The 15,723-nt window shown below is 43.0% G+C and overlaps 1 protein-coding gene across 3 annotated transcripts in view; it reads right to left on the bottom strand.

The window, feature by feature from the left end:
* The window catches only part of PHF19 (PHD finger protein 19), a 60,158-nt gene extending 51,149 nt beyond the window's left edge, over nt 1-9,009 (bottom strand). The window contains exons 1-4 of one of the 3 annotated variants that reach the window (XM_073599554.1): nt 8,915-9,009; nt 3,548-3,755; nt 2,834-2,915; nt 284-379 (exon numbers count right to left, since the gene is read on the bottom strand). In XM_073599554.1, the coding sequence (XP_073455655.1) occupies nt 284-379; nt 2,834-2,915; nt 3,548-3,755; nt 8,915-8,931 (403 nt within the window). In that variant the 5' untranslated portion in view covers nt 8,932-9,009. Of the gene's footprint in view, nt 1-283; nt 380-2,833; nt 2,916-3,547; nt 3,756-5,996; nt 6,471-8,914 lie in introns of those variants that run through there. The other 2 variants (XM_073599555.1, XM_073599553.1) reach the window with 2 other exon arrangements.
* Nucleotides 9,010-15,723: the final 6,714 nt, after the last annotated feature.

Below are 15,723 nucleotides of genomic sequence, written 5' to 3'. Positions count from 1 at the left end.
GGTTAGAATTACTGACGATCAACGGGAGCCATATTCCATCTATATCCTCCCTACATTAGGATTATTGGCAATCAATGGGAGGCATGCCATATTGAAGTTTTGCCCCATAACCAGACTCAATGCACAAAAAGGGTTGGGGTCTTTCTGAAATTACATTTGAGTTACTTTATGTGGTCAGTTTACAAGCAAACAATATTTAGAAGATTTTTGCTTTTCATGTTTATTCAGAGTAGCTGCAAATCTCTAATTCTTTCAGACAATTTAAAAGGAGAAGTCTACCTACCAAGTCCACACTTTCCACAGATGAGGATCTGATTGTGGGTCGCAGAACTCTTCCCGCTACAAACATTACACTTGGGTTCCTCTCCGGGTACGCCAGCTGAAGGAGATACATCAGGTTAATGGTTACTAATGGACACTAAAAACAAATGTGGCAAATTAATTCAAATGAAATTCTTACAAAAAGTGTACTATACTCCTCAGCTTACACAGGATTTACCCCCAAAGGTCACCGGGCTGCCCTTGTTGTGGGGCTGCAGTGAACATATTTTCAGATGTTTTGGAGCTGTCCAGGAGTAGCACAGTTTTTGGCGGATGTGTTTGAGTTTATCAACCTCAGTCTTCAGCTGACCCTTCAAGTTTCCTCTGAGCTGGTGTTGTTGGGCATTCCAGATGACGCACAGAGGCCCCAGTGTATTAAACTGCTAATTTCTTACTTGCTCTACTAGGCCAAGAGAAAAATTATACTTAAGTGGAACGCTTCCTCCCCTCCCTCTGTGGCTTCCTGGGTGAAAGCTATTAAACGAAGTCCTTCCTATGTATAAATTGACTTCAATATGTAGGAATTGTCCTGGAAAATTAGATGGGGTATGGCAGCTATGAACGGCCCAGTGAGAGGGTACTACTTTCTATTCCTCTACTCTCGGTGGGGCCATGATATGGCTGCGGTCTTAATCTCGTATATTTTGTGGTGAATGCATGATGACAGCATTTCTACTGTGTATATGCTCTGACTTTATACTCTGTACCATGCCATGAGGGCACTATGCTCATGATACTGTCAGTTTTTGTTCTGCCCTAATTCTATTTTTAGAATGATAGTTGAGATATTCCCAATCAATCTGTTTTTGTTTTTTTTTTCCTGAGAAACGGATATGAAGAATCTGCTATCATTATCACTTTTACTCTAATTTTTTTGGGCTTCAGTCCTAAATCAGTGTAATAAGGAACAATGTCTTTCATCCCCTCAATGTAATAAGGAACATTCGCTTAATTCCCCTCATATTTGGTCATCTTCCCATCCATATGGACAGCCTTAGTACTGTCCTGTTTAACTTCTATAGTTAGGAATATACTTGAGAGTTTGCTAAAAGATCACAAAACACAAAGAGTTGTTGCTAGAAAACAATATTTTAGACAATAGACAGCATGGATTTACTAAATACTTAAGTTGTCAAACAAATATGCTTTTTTATGAGAAGCAAACTTAGATTTAAAAAAAAAAAAAAAAAAAAAAAAAAAAAGAGTCGCTGTGGATTTAGTATACTTGACTTTGCAAAAGCATTTGACAGTTGCCTGACATGGCTTATGTGTAAGGTATAGTACATAGGCTTAGAGAATCTAGTTTGTAAATAGATAGAAAACTGGCTAAATGGCTAAAAAGGGGCATACAGGGGGTCCCCGGGTTACAAACAAGATAGGAACTTTAGGTTTGTTCTTAAGTTGAATCTGTTTGTAAGTCGGAACAGGTAAATTTTTTAAGTGTAGCTCCAGCCAAAAAAAAAAAAATCGATTTTTAAGTTTTGTAGATAGCATAGGGAAGGGTTATCACCCCTGTAACATTTGTTTTGCTGTCTGTGCCCCTGTTCAGAAGATTTCACCTCACTTTCTGTCCCAATGACAATTGGATTTTGAAAATTTGGGGTTATTAGGAAAATAAGGATAGGTGATAAAGCATCAGTGGAGACACCTTTTTCCCATATTAACTCTTACAGGAGAGAATTTCCCTTCCTAGGGGTAGATTTCCTCTCACTTCCTGTTGTCTCCTTCCGTTTGTAAGTAGGAGTCGTTTGTAAATCGGATGTTTGTAAGTAGGGGACCCCCTGTATTTAGAGAATAGTGATGAATGATTCACACTCAGAATGTTCCAATGTTAACAGTGGTGTACCCCAAGGTTCTGTGTTGGGACTCTTACTTTTTAACACAGGTATAAATGATATAAAATTTGGGATTAAATTGTACCAGTCAAGTATTTGCAGATGACCCCAAACTGTGCAAGCTCAGCTATGAAGAAATATTAGTTAAAACTGAAATGATTTGTAAATAATAATAATAATAATAATAATAATAGGAAGGAGGGGAGAGTTGATGCATTATTTACATGCTCAAAATACAACTGGATGTTTACTTCACATTTTAAATCCAAATTTACAATATTTATAGGTAATACCACCAGCGATTGATTATCCCAGGGAATATCCAATTGGCTTCTGGGGGGGGGGGGGGCGAGGGAAATAGGAGGATCAGGAAGAAAATGATCAACCCCCACCCCAGGGTGAATTGGATTATGATTTATAGGGTTTTTGCCTTCCTTTGGATCAACTGTGGAGTTAAGATTTTTTTGTAAGGAGGTTCTCTATGTACTTTGTTTTATCTGTTGGTTGAACTAGATGTGGACTTGTGTCTTTTTTCAAACATGAATAAGTAACTGTCTTCATTGCAAAGAGAAGAAACTGAATCTTGTTAGTAGCATAAAACTCTGGCTGGCTGTAGAATGAAGTAAAGTGTATGGCAGATTCTCATAGTCCAGTGCAGAGCGCCCTGGCATACATACCATGTTGAATGTCTTTCCAAAGGACCCAGTACTTAGAGTTATCTTCAAATGTCACAAGACAACTTTGCTTTGAACTGCTGACCTGCAAGGAAGAAAAAGAAAAAAAAAAAAAAGTACATTCAGATATCAGTATGTAGAACAAATCATGTAACTGCACAATGCCACACTAATGGAGAAGAGAATTCAATGGGAGCAGAGCAGGGAATGCAGCACCTTTTTCACATCCAGGTGACATAGGCATCCAGTGGACTACAGTTTCCTTATTGCTTTTTTTGTTCTCGCTTTACGCAGGGTAGCTCTAAGGGCAATTCGGAGCTGCAACACTGAGGCCATCAGTCATAATAGGAGGCCATAGTTTGGCCAGGCACTGGATTCCTACACTATAGGAAATGCCCACAGCAGCTGTCTCATGATGACTTCAATGCCCATTGTTGGAAACCACAAGGGGGCAGATAGGTGATCAATAATTAGTGCTTACAGCGACCAGTTCCACTACAGGAAGTAGAATGAGCCTTTCTGAAGCAGAAAGGCTTATATACAATGATGCTGACATTTCAGACATGAAACATTTGTTTGCGATATAGCGAATCATTATCTTGGAACTGGTTATTTATGTTAAGTGCCTAGAAGTTAGAAAAAAAAAAAAAAAAAAAAAAGTTCCAAAATATCCAATATCTCTATGAATTGATGGCTGAAGACTTCCCAGCAGCTCACCCTTTTTATCTTCCCCAGATAATAGAGTCCGTCCGTCCACCTGCAAAGTACATACTGGCCTTCTGCTTGACTGACCAACAATTCTGGGCAGTCCTGCCCGCTTTTCACAGAGTTTTCCATGGCAGAACGGCGCAACCTGCTACAGGTAGGGTAGACATCCCTCAGTGCCAGCTCCAAGCTGCGATTCTCCATCGCCAGAGATAGGTCCCTGCAAAATAAAAAAAAAAAAATTATATTATATTATAATATAATATAATATAATATAATATAATATAATATAATATAATATAATATAATATAATATAATATAATATAATATAATATAATATAATATAATATAATATAATATAATATAATATAATATAATATAATATAATTCTAAACCCATCAAGCAAAGTATACTGTAACAGTGCTACAAGCCAGGCCCCATACAGATCCCAATGCAGAATACAGATGTGGGCCCCTCATATAACATTCCACTACAGATCCAGTTACAGTTTCTGGACACGGATCTCTCGCATAACCTATCAAATACCAGTGTAGAATCTGGACACTGGCCCCTTACAGCACATCCCACTTAAAGGCTCAAGTACGAATCTGGACAAGGGCCCCTCATGTCACATCCCACTGCAGGTTCAAGTGCAGAACCAGGACATGGGTCCCTCATAGCATGTCCCATTACAGGCTCAAGTACAGAGTCTGGACACGGGCCCCTCACAGCATGTCCCATTACAGGCTCAAGTACAGAGTCTGGACACGGGCTCCTCATATTGCATCCCATTCATAGGTGTGAGCAGACTATTGCATTAGGGTGTGCACCCCAAAACACACATGCTTTTATCTGCAGCCTCAGCTGCACTGCACAGTGAATGAATAGTGCTCTGCGCCAAGCGGCTTCCTGTTCATTCACAAACTGAAGCATAGTAAACACAACACTTTACTATCCTTTAGCTATGAATTAACACATTTAGAAAAGGAAAATGACATATTGACAACCCTCTTCCCCTGTCCTCCTTCCTGAAACTTCCCCCGCAGCCAGGGGGAAGAGGAGAGGATGGAAAAGAGCTGCACTGCGGAGGGTGCAACACGGCCAAGTAGGGGCAATCGGCACAGAGTGATTAGGGGGTGTGCCCAGGCACACCTGACACAATCCTTGCGCACGCCTAAGATCCTAGTATAGGTCCAGAATACAGTGCAGAATCTGGATATACTAGGGTCTATATTGCTGAGCACCTTCTAAAAAAAAAGTTAGTTGCCCTGTTTCACTGACTCATTGGCTTCAATACTTTGAGTCAGTATGAATTTGTAGTCATTTGGCCAAAAAGTAGACTATCCTTAAATGCATCAAGTCTTTTAAATAAATGGCAAAACAAACAACGAACTGAAAATGCAATAAAAAGTAACTGCGTAGGAAACAGCAAAAAGATGTAAAAAGCCACCAATATGTTGACTATAGAAGGTTCCTGGTCTGATAGGACAGCAGGGGTGTAACTATCTGAAATCTGTAAATGTTTGTTCTTGTTGCTGAACACTACTAATCCCATTTCATACATCTATTGGGAGTCCAAGTAAGGTCAGTTTTTTCAGGATATTGCTGTAATGAACAGAGAAAATGGTTTACAGGCAATCTATAAAGTTTTACATGTAAAGGGTAAAATGTCTGTTGGCTGCTAGATGTGAGATGCGGTGCTGCCGTTCTGGATATGAGTCAGTAGCCAGCAAAGTCTTCCTGTGTCAAAACCATATGACTGAGGCATGCTGGGAAATGTGGAGATGCACAAAACCATAAATACAAAGCTTCTCCTATGTTGAAAATGAGCAGACCACACAGAACTGGGGTGCCGGAATCTGGGGGTTGTGCAGGGATGACACAATCTGTAGTTCACAGGAATAGGAATGCATGGTTATTTATAGATGGGCAACTCACATCCTCATATTGATTAGTGGTTCCAAATGAATAACTACTGCAGCAGGAAACAGACACAAAAGATACACTCCAAATCTTTCCAAATAACTGTTCTGCTTTATTATGTCGCAAGTTAAGGTTTTTATACACATGATTACGTAGGTATCACATTAATATTAAAATTGTACTTTTATGGTAACAAGGGGCGCAACATAGGCAGGCCAATTCTAATCAGGACTCGAAAGAATGTAAACATGTACTGAAAAAACATTATTAGCGCCGTGTGCACAGTGGGGGCAGTGTGCAACACATATAAAATAGAATACAATTATATACAGAACTTACAAATTTCCTTTACAAGTATCCATAAAAAAAAAAAAAAAATATACTGCAAAAGGGCAGATTTGCATAAAATGGTGCCCAACTATATACAGTGCTATAATCCACTGTAGTCCAGCCAGTATGACAGGAGCTGGACCCCTACTGGCCTTTACTAGTCAGTGTCCCCCCCTTGTGGAAACTGCAGGGCATCACAGCACTCACCTGAATGGACAGCCCTTCCAGATGTCATTCAATCCACCTGCAGTAGATACGACTGTGTGTATATTGGCTCTGCAGCAGATGCGTTTGCTCGTTGCTCGTATATTGATTCTGCTTCTCTCCACAAACCAGAGCATAGGTGATGGCCACGGGAAGCTCTCTGTGCTCTGCGTTTCCTGTTTTCTAATAAAATTCTCCCTGACACCCTGCTGTCTCAGCATACACTGGCAGGTGCACAGTGGCCCCCCAGGTGACCCACAGAGGAACTCTGCAGGCAGATGATTCTAATGAGCCCTCCATGCACAACCATTATATTGACGAGTCAGCATTACTCACCAACCACAACGGCTGCTGTGCAAAACCTCCCATCTGTCAAAGAGCCAGAACTAGTGACAGCGTCAAGGAGCGAAGCATGCAGCATCTCATCATTCCTCAGTCACTACTCTCTGGCCAATCATCAGAAAGTTTTACTGATGAAAGGGTAGCACAGGAAAAAAAAAAAAAAATATATCACTTGGGAGGGGGGGAGGGGGGAGAGAAAGCTGGAGTGAAAATGAGTATGTAAGGAAACTTTCCCAAATTCTCCTAAGTTGCAGTCATAGAAGGCATCTGGAGTTCACCCGCCTGTCAGTGCTTCACTGACATCCTGATCTCAAGTCATTGGGCTGCAGATCCGCTGATACACCCCCCCACCCCCCTCTCTCTCCTGCCTGGAGTGCCCCGGCGCCTTCTCTCGTCCGTTACAGGAAACGTCCAGCAGGTCAGCCAAAAATACACACAAGCCGGCTTGAAGGCGATTGGCTGCTTCAAAATGCACAAAAAAAAAAAAAAAATCCTTGTGCATCATTTGACAGGAGAGAACATTAAACCGTCAAACTCAGCCTGACACCCCAAATGTGACACCTGAGTCATCCTACTGTGTAGACACACAGGGAATTAAAGAGCCAGCACACCCAGATAATGTACACGACATTCAGGGAGATCATCTGAACTGAGGATATGTGAAATGAAAGCCCAGGCTGGTTACATATGTTACAATCTGACTGTAAAGTCCCTATGAGTATACAGATATGTAGCCCGAGGACCTGCCTGGAAAATCCCATTCATATCCAATCACACGCTAGTAAATCTGAAGATGCAATCAGAATGATCCCTCTCCTTATCCCAGGGAATGCATACAGGGGGCATCAGAAGCTCCCTCATATTTTTCAATTACATTTTATTTTGGCGTGCAACCACCCTCTGATGTCACCTGGACACTGTGCTACAACTGCGAGAGAGGACACCCCATGGCAGTGCACAAGGCTGCAAGTGATTGCACCCCAATATATTACCCACTAAATACTGGGTGCATGTATTGGCCCCTAACCTACTGTATGCCCCCCACCCCCCAATGCATTATACCAATGGGCAAGAAGACCCAGTAACCCCACAGGAGCCCAACCTTACCATTAACCTCTGCATGACCAGGGCAGAGTCTTGCCTTGTCATTAACCCCCAGATGACTGAAGGCAAAGCCCAGCCTTGCCATTAACCCTTGCTTAGCTAGAGGTAAAAAGTTCAACTCTGTCATTAACCCCTGCATGAACAGAGTCAAAGCCCAGCCTCACCATTAACCCCAAGTCAGTCAGTTCCCAGGTTCACCATGAGTTAACCCCAAGGTGACCAGATTCAGTTCCCAGCTTCACCATTAACCTCAAAAAATGACCAGAGTCAGATGACCCCAGCCCACAATTAACCTACATGACTGGAGTTAAAGCTCAGTCTCACCATAAACCCCAAGGTGACCAGAGTCAAATCCCAGCCTCACCATTAACCCCTGAATGACCAGAGTCAGAGCCCATCCCTACTATTATCACCTGCAGTGACCAGTCAGATCCTAGCCCCATCCATTAACAATTAAGTGACCAGAGAGACCTCAGCTTTGCCATTAACCCTTGGGTGACCAGCGTCAGATCCCAGCCTCATCATTAACCCATGTGTGACCAGAGTTAGATCCTTGCCCATTACCATTAAGTGCCCACAGGTAGAGCCCAACCTTGCTATTAACCCCTAGGTAACCAGAGGCAGAGCCTAGCCCCGCCATCAACCCCAGGATGAATAGACTGATCCCAGCCATGCCAGTATCCCCTGCATGATTAGAGTCAGAGCCCAACCCTGCCATTAACTCTTGCATGACTGGATTCAGTGTCTAGCCCTGCCATTAACCCTATGCATGGCCAAAGGCACAGCCTTGCCATTAACCCCTAGCTGACTAGAGTCAGGGATGAGACCCCTCATTAACCCCTGTATAATGGAGTCAGAGCCCAGCCCCACTATTAACTCATGCATGACTGAAGGCAGAACCTAGCCCCACCATTAACCCCTAGCTTACCATTAACCTCTGCATGACCAAAGTCTGAGCCCAGCCACACCATTAACTCCTGCATGGCCAAAAGAATAGACCAGCCAGCGAACCCATGGATGACCAGAGTAAGCATCTGGTATTATTAACTCTCAGATGTCAGAGTGCTGCCCAGCCTCGTGATTAACCCCTTAGTGAGTAGGGCAAGAGTGCACCTGACGATGGACTGGAATAAGGCTTTGAATGGTAGTGCCTAGACTACCTTACGGTAATGCTATGTGCCTGGCTGTCATGCTGATCCTCTGGCTTTGACACTTTCTAGGTACGTGGTGCAGAGCATGCATCTAGCAGAGCCAGAACTCCGGATCTGCACTCCCTTTCCAGTCACTAAAAGTATCCAAGCCACAGATCAGCCTGGCAGCCAGACAGGTCAGCGATGACAGCCCCATGAGTCTTCCATGACAGGTTCCCTTTGATTTCACTATTAACTCCTAAAAGACGGTGTGTGGGCAGGTGAGGTCTGTATGAGGGTATCAGGCCGGGAAGGTAATATTGGGTGGCGAAGGAGGGTCAGTACCTGCGCCGTGCGGTCATCCCTCGGTCTGTCTCGCCATCTTCTCCAGAGTTTCCCGCGAATTACAGACGTTTCACTTCTGTCATCGCTCCGCCCACCACACCCGCCCCGAACCGCTATTGGCCGCCCGCCCACCGGTTTCCCGCCTCTGCTGTCATCGTACTCCGCCCCTCCTGTCATTCGGCCCCGCCCCCTGCTATCAGCTTCTTCCCCGTACGCTGAATGTGAGCGATTCCAGAACTTCTCCAATCAGCGCCCAGCGGTGGGGACCGCTACTGTGACATCCCCATCCTATACTATCACCAGACAGAACGCCTTCCTTCATATTCTTCTCTATCACTCCTGTCATCTCCACTACATCTACAGTGCCTTGAAAAAGTATTCACACCCCTTGAAATGTTCCACACTTTGTCATGTTACAACCAAAAACGTAAATGTATTTTATTGGGATTTTATGTGATAGACCAACACAAAGTGGCACATAATTGTGACATTGAAGGAAAATCATAAATGGTTTTCAACATTTTTTTACAAATAAATATCTGAAAAGTGTGGCGTGCATTTGTATTCAGCCCCCTTTACTCTGATACCCCTAACTAAAATCTAGTGGAACCAATTGCCTTCGGAAGTCACCTAATTAGGTACACCTGTGTGTAATTTAATCTCACTATAAATACAGCTGTTCTGTAAAGCCCTCAGAGGTTTGTTAGAGAACCTTAGTGAACAAACAGCATCAAGAAGGCCAAGGAACACACCAGACAGGTCAGGGATAAAGTTGTGGAGAAGTTTAAAGCAGAGTTAGGTTATAAAAAAAAAGATCCCAAACGTTGGGACTGGACAGGGTTAGCAGAGGATAAGGATGATGGATGAAGAATATCTAGATGTAGCGAAGATGACAGGAGTGATTGAGAAGAGCATAGAGAAGAGTATGAAGGAAGGAGTTCTATCACTCCTGTCATCTCCACTACATCTATATATTCTCCAGCCATCATCCTTATCCTTTGCTAACCCTGTCCAGTCATCCCCATCCTATACTACTACTAGACAGAACGCCTTCCTTCATACTCTTCTCTATCACTCCTGTCATCTCCACTACATCTATAAATTCTCCATCAGCAAAATTGGGCTAAAACAGGCAGAGAAGGGGCATTGTATTGCTTCCTCACCGCCTCTGAAGTGTGATCTGAACGCAGTTTGTAGTGCATTTTTCTATATGTTTTTGGGCTTGGCTTTTTTGGCTTAAAGGGGCACAGTGCAGTACATTTGAACTGCGTTTGTAGCACATTCCCTGCATTTGTGGTGCAGAAAAATGCAGCATGTTCTACTTTTTTTTAACTGAGCTGAACTGCACCGCAATGATTTGAACTATGCCCATAGGATTACTTTGAATTTGGGCTGTCTATGCGGTTGGAGTGCACTTCAAAATGCATCAAACTGCAGCCAACTGCGTTCTGTGTGAAAGGGCCCTTAAGCCAAGCCTATAAAATGTATAGAAAAATGCATGCAAACACAGTGCAAAATGCATGCAAATTTCATTTAAGAGCGCACCAAGCGCATATCAAGTGCGCCTCAAATGGGTTTCAAATTCATGTAAACATGCAATAAAAAACGCACAGTGATGTGCAGTTTCTGGTGTGAATGGGCCCATAAAAACAAAAAAGGCTATTAAAAAAAAACACGCTGCAGCAGCTGTCACTGCGCTACGCTCAGGTGTAAATGGAGCCTTAGGCACTTCTAGTGTCTGAGTATTAATGCATTCTACTGGCTAGAATATTCGTTTATTCTGGCTATTGGAATGCATTAACTCTCAAATGCTAGACATGTCCAGCATTTAGGCACAATTGTGCAAGGTTAGAAGCATTTTTGCTTTTTTTTTTTTTTTTTTTGTTTTCAGCCTGTAAACTCTCCTCTTCTAATATGCCTGTGATCGCCTATGTGTGCATGGACATATAGGCTTCAATAGGGGTGCTTTTACAGGCAGTAAAAGTGGCATTTTTAAGCTCTGTGTGAATAAGCCCTGAGTCATCATCCCACGATAAGAATGCAAATAAGAAAGTCCTGATTTCACTAGAAATAGTGAATACTAATTATTATTATTATTATAATACAGGATTTATATAGGACCAACAGTTTGCATGGCTCTTTACAAGATGAGGGCACACAGTACAGTTACAATACAATTAAATTCAGTATGAATCAGAGGGCCCTGCTCATTACTTCTTTATACTCAAAGTATTGAAGTCAGTGGATCAGCATGACAACCAGACAAGTAGCAAAGGTCAGCAGTGGTGTGTTTCTTCCTGTACAGGTGATTGCGCATACACTTGTCAGGCGGTAGTAACTTTCATGCTATGAGCATTTATCGCTGTGCATTCCGCTGTCTCCCCTTCGTCTTGTGCATTTTGCATGTTTGTGAGATGTGACAACACAGTTAAAAAGACTTGCCCCCTACACACCAGAAAGGCAGCTGGAGATTAGGGAAGTAAACAAGTGGCTGAGGAGCTGGTGTAGAAAGGAGGGCCGACTTCTAAGTCGGTTACCAGCTCTATAGAAGGGATGGACTGCACCTAAATAGGTAGAAGTGCAGATCGGCTGCTAGAGACGATTGCCAAGAAGTTATAGGGGATTTTAAACTAGGCGACGGGGGGGAGGGTCCAGAGGTAGAGATAGTCAGTGCAGAACAAATTCCAGAGGGTTGTATTGGGACATTAGTGGTAGGTTGACTAAAGCACCTAAACCCGAGGTAAGTACAGTAACAAATCCTATTTGCAACCTCAGAACATCCAATAAGGATATAGTATGTGTCCAGACTAAACTATGTGGCATGTTCACCAATGCCAGGAGTTTGGCGGACAAGATGGGAGAACTAGTGCTACTGTTGTACAAGGAGGATTTCGATTTTGTGGGAATTTCAGAGACTTGGTTCAACAGCTCTCATGATTGGCTGGCAACCATTCAAGGGTATTCCCTATATTGCAGGGATGGGGAGGGTAAAAAAGGGGGAGAGGTATGCCTGTATATCAAAAATGAATTACAAGTGAATGTGAGGGACGACATCACTAATGGAGCATGGGAGGAGATGGAATCCTTATTGGTAGAGCTCCAAAGGGAGGAAACTAAGGGGAAAGTAATACTGGGAGTTATGCTACAGGCCCCCTAACCATAGGGAGAAGGGGGAGGCGGACCTCCTATCACAGTTTGGATTAGCGGCAAGGATGGGAAGTGTCATTATAATTGGGGATTTTAATTATCCAGACATAGACTGGGCAGAAGGAACTACAAATTCATCTAAAGCTCGCCATTTCCTAAATGTCTTGCAGGACAATTTCATGGGTCAGATGGTAAATGCACCAACAAGAAACAAAGCGTTATTAGACCTATTGATTACCAACAATACAGACCTGATCACGGATATGGAAATACGGGGCAATTTAGGAAACAGCGATCTCATGTGAATTTGTTTCAGTATAAATCACACAATTAGGAAACATAAGGGGAATACAAAGACACTGAATTTCAAAAGAGCCATTTTCCCTAAACTACCATCCTTGCCAGAAGATACTAAATGGGATAAAATCTTAGGAACAATAAACACGGAGGAAAAATGGGTATGCTTTAAGAGCATATTAAATAAGGCCATTAGCCAGTGCATCCCAATGGGAAATAAATTTAAAAGAGCTAATAAAAGTACTGGGTGGCTTAACTCCAACATAAAAATGCATATAAAAGGAAAGGAGAAGGCCTTCAAAAAATACAAGGCTGAGGGTTCATCATCAGCATTCCAACTTTACAAAGAATGCAACAAGAAATGTAAGGGTGCAATCAGGGCGGCTAAAATAGATTAGGAAAGGCACATAGTGGAGGAGTAAAAAAATGCCAAGAAATTCTTTAACCACTTCCCGCCCGGGCCTATAGCAAAATGACGGCCGTGGTTCAGTTATCCTGACTGGGCGTCATATGACGTCTTTCAGGATAACAGGTGGTGCGGCATGTCAGTCTGACACACCGCCAGAAACGATCTCGGTAAATAGCCTCTGACGGAGGCTCTTTACCACGTGATCAGCCATATCCAATCACGACTGATCACAGTGTAAACACGAAAAGCCGTTTATCGGCTTTTCCTCACTCATGTCTGACAGAGGCGAGCAGAGGAGAGCCGATCGGCTGCTCTCCTGACGGGGGGGTCTGCGATGATTGATTATCAGCGCAGCCCCCGTGGATGCCCGCCCAGGACCACCAGGGATGCTGCCAGGACCACCAGGGATGCTGATCATAGATGGCCACCAGGTATGCCACCCTGGACCACCAGAGATGCCAGTCAGTGCCCAGATATGGAGCCAATCAGTGCCCAGACATGATGCCAATCATGCCTGCCAGTGCCATCAGTGATGCCTATCAGTGCCATCTATCAGTGTCCATCAGTGCCGTCTATCAGTGCCGCCCATCAGTGCCACCCATAAGTACCCATCAGTGCAGCCTTTTAGTGCCCATCAGTGTCACCTATCAGTGCCATCTATGAGTGCCCAACAGTGACGCCTATCAATGCCCATCAGTGCCATCTATCAGTTCCCATCAGAGTAGCCTCATCAGCGCCCGTCAGTGCAGCATCATCAGTGCCTGTCAGTGCAGCCTCATCAGTGCCTGTTAGTGAAGGAGAAAACGTATTTATTTACAACATTTTATAACAGAAACAAAGAAAAACAATTTTTTCTAAATTTTAGGTCTTTATTTGTTTAGCAAAAAAACAAAAAATGCAGAGGTGATCAAATACCACCATAAGAAATCTCTATTTGTGGGAACAAAATGATAAAAATTTTGTTTGGGTACAGTGTAGCATGATCACGCAATCAAAGCCAAAAATTGGCCTGGGCGGGAACGGTGGAAAGTGCCTGGAATTGAAGTGGTTAAGTATATAAATAGTAAGAAAGGGAGGTCAGATCATATTGGACCCATAAAGAATGATGAAGGGAATCTGGTTACAAAGGATGGAGAGATGGCGAAGGTATTGAATTTATTCTTCTCCTCAGTCTTCACGAGGGAATCGGAGGGCTTTTGTAACAAAAACTGCAATGTTTATCCTCATGACACGTCAGAGGAAGCACCCTCATGGCTAACAGAGGACAGAATTAGAAATAGACTTGAAAAACTTATTGTATGTAGATATGTAAATATGTAGAAGAATACATATCGGCCTAAACTGAGAAAAAAAAAATGTTTTTTTTATATATTTTTGGGGGATAAATGAGTTTTTTTCAAAATTGTCGCACTTTTTTTTTTATAGCGCAAAAAATAAAAACCGCAGAGGTGATCAAATACCATCAAAAGAAAGCTCTATTTGTGGGGAAAAAAAGACATCAATTTTGTTTGAGTGCAACGTCGCACGACCACGCAATTGTCAGTTAAAGCGACGCAGTGCCGAATCGCAAAAAGTGCTCTGGTCAGGAAGGGTTAAAATCTTCCAGGGCTGAAGCGGTTAAAAAAGGGCCAAGATAAATCCCTGGGAATTACAGACCAGTTAGCCTAACATCAATAGTATGCAAGCTCTTAGAGAGGATGATAAGGGACTATATACAAGATTTTAGTAACGAAAACTGTATCATTAGCAGTAATCAGCATGGATTCATGAAGAATCGTTCTTGCCAAACCAATCTATTAACCTTCTATGAGGAGGGGAGCTGCCATCTAGATAAAGGAAGACCCGTAGACGTGGTGTATCTGGATTTTGCAAAAGCATTTAACACAGTTTCCCATAAACCTTTACTGTACAAACTAAGGTCTGTCTGCATGGACCATGGGGTGAGTATGTGGATTGAAAACTGGCTACAAGGGCGAGTTCAGAGGGTGGTGATAAATGGGGAGTACTCGGAATGGTCAGGGGTGGGTAGTGGGGTTCCCCAGGGTTCTGTCCTGGGACCAATCCTATTTAATTTATTCATAAACGACCTGGAGGATGGGGTAAACAGCTCAATCTCAGTATTTGCGAATGATACTAAGCTAAGCAGGGCAATAACTTCTCCGCAGGATGTGGAAACCTTGCAAGAAGATCTGAACAAATTAATGTGGTGGGCAACTATATGGCAAATGAGGTTGAGCCCAGGTTCACACTGAGCTGTGGAAATGAAGTCGTGCAATTTCAGTCCTGCATGCCAGTCCCGATTTTCCGGCCGTGATTTCAGAGATATCTGTGCAAATGTCAATGTAAATCGCAGCACGAAATCGCAAAAAGTAGTACAGGAACTACTTTTTGAAATCGGTGAGGTGCCGCAAAAATGCAGTATCGCACCTATTAGGATAGTGCCATTGCCGACAATTGCCACCGATTTGACATTTCAAATCGTACCAATGTGAACCAGTGCTTAATGTAGAAAAATAATGCATGCTACTCACTAGCTGGAGAACCTCTGGGGGAATCTAGGATGGAAAAGGACCTGGGGGTTCTAGTAGATGACAGGCTCAGCAATGGCATGCAATGCCAAGCTGCTGCAAGCAAAGCAAACAGAATATTGGCATGCATTAAAAAGGGGATCAACTCCAAAGATTAAACGATAATTCTCCCACTCTACAAGACTCTGGTCTGGCTGCACCTAGAGTATGCTGTCCAGTTCTGGGCACCAGTCCTCAGGAAGGATGTACTGGAACCGGAGAGAGTCCAGAGAAGGGCAACAAAACTAATAAAGGGTATGGAGGATATAAGTTATGAGGAAAGGTTGCGAGCACTGAACTTATTCTCTCTGAAGAAGAGACGCTTGAGAGGGATATAAATTCAATGTACAAATACCATACTGATGACCCCACAATAGGGATAAAACTTT

This window comes from Aquarana catesbeiana, linkage group LG09 (genome assembly GCF_042186555.1).
Source record: "Aquarana catesbeiana isolate 2022-GZ linkage group LG09, ASM4218655v1, whole genome shotgun sequence".
NCBI lineage: Eukaryota > Metazoa > Chordata > Amphibia > Anura > Ranidae > Aquarana > Aquarana catesbeiana.
This window is presented reverse-complemented; position numbering and strand designations above follow the sequence as displayed.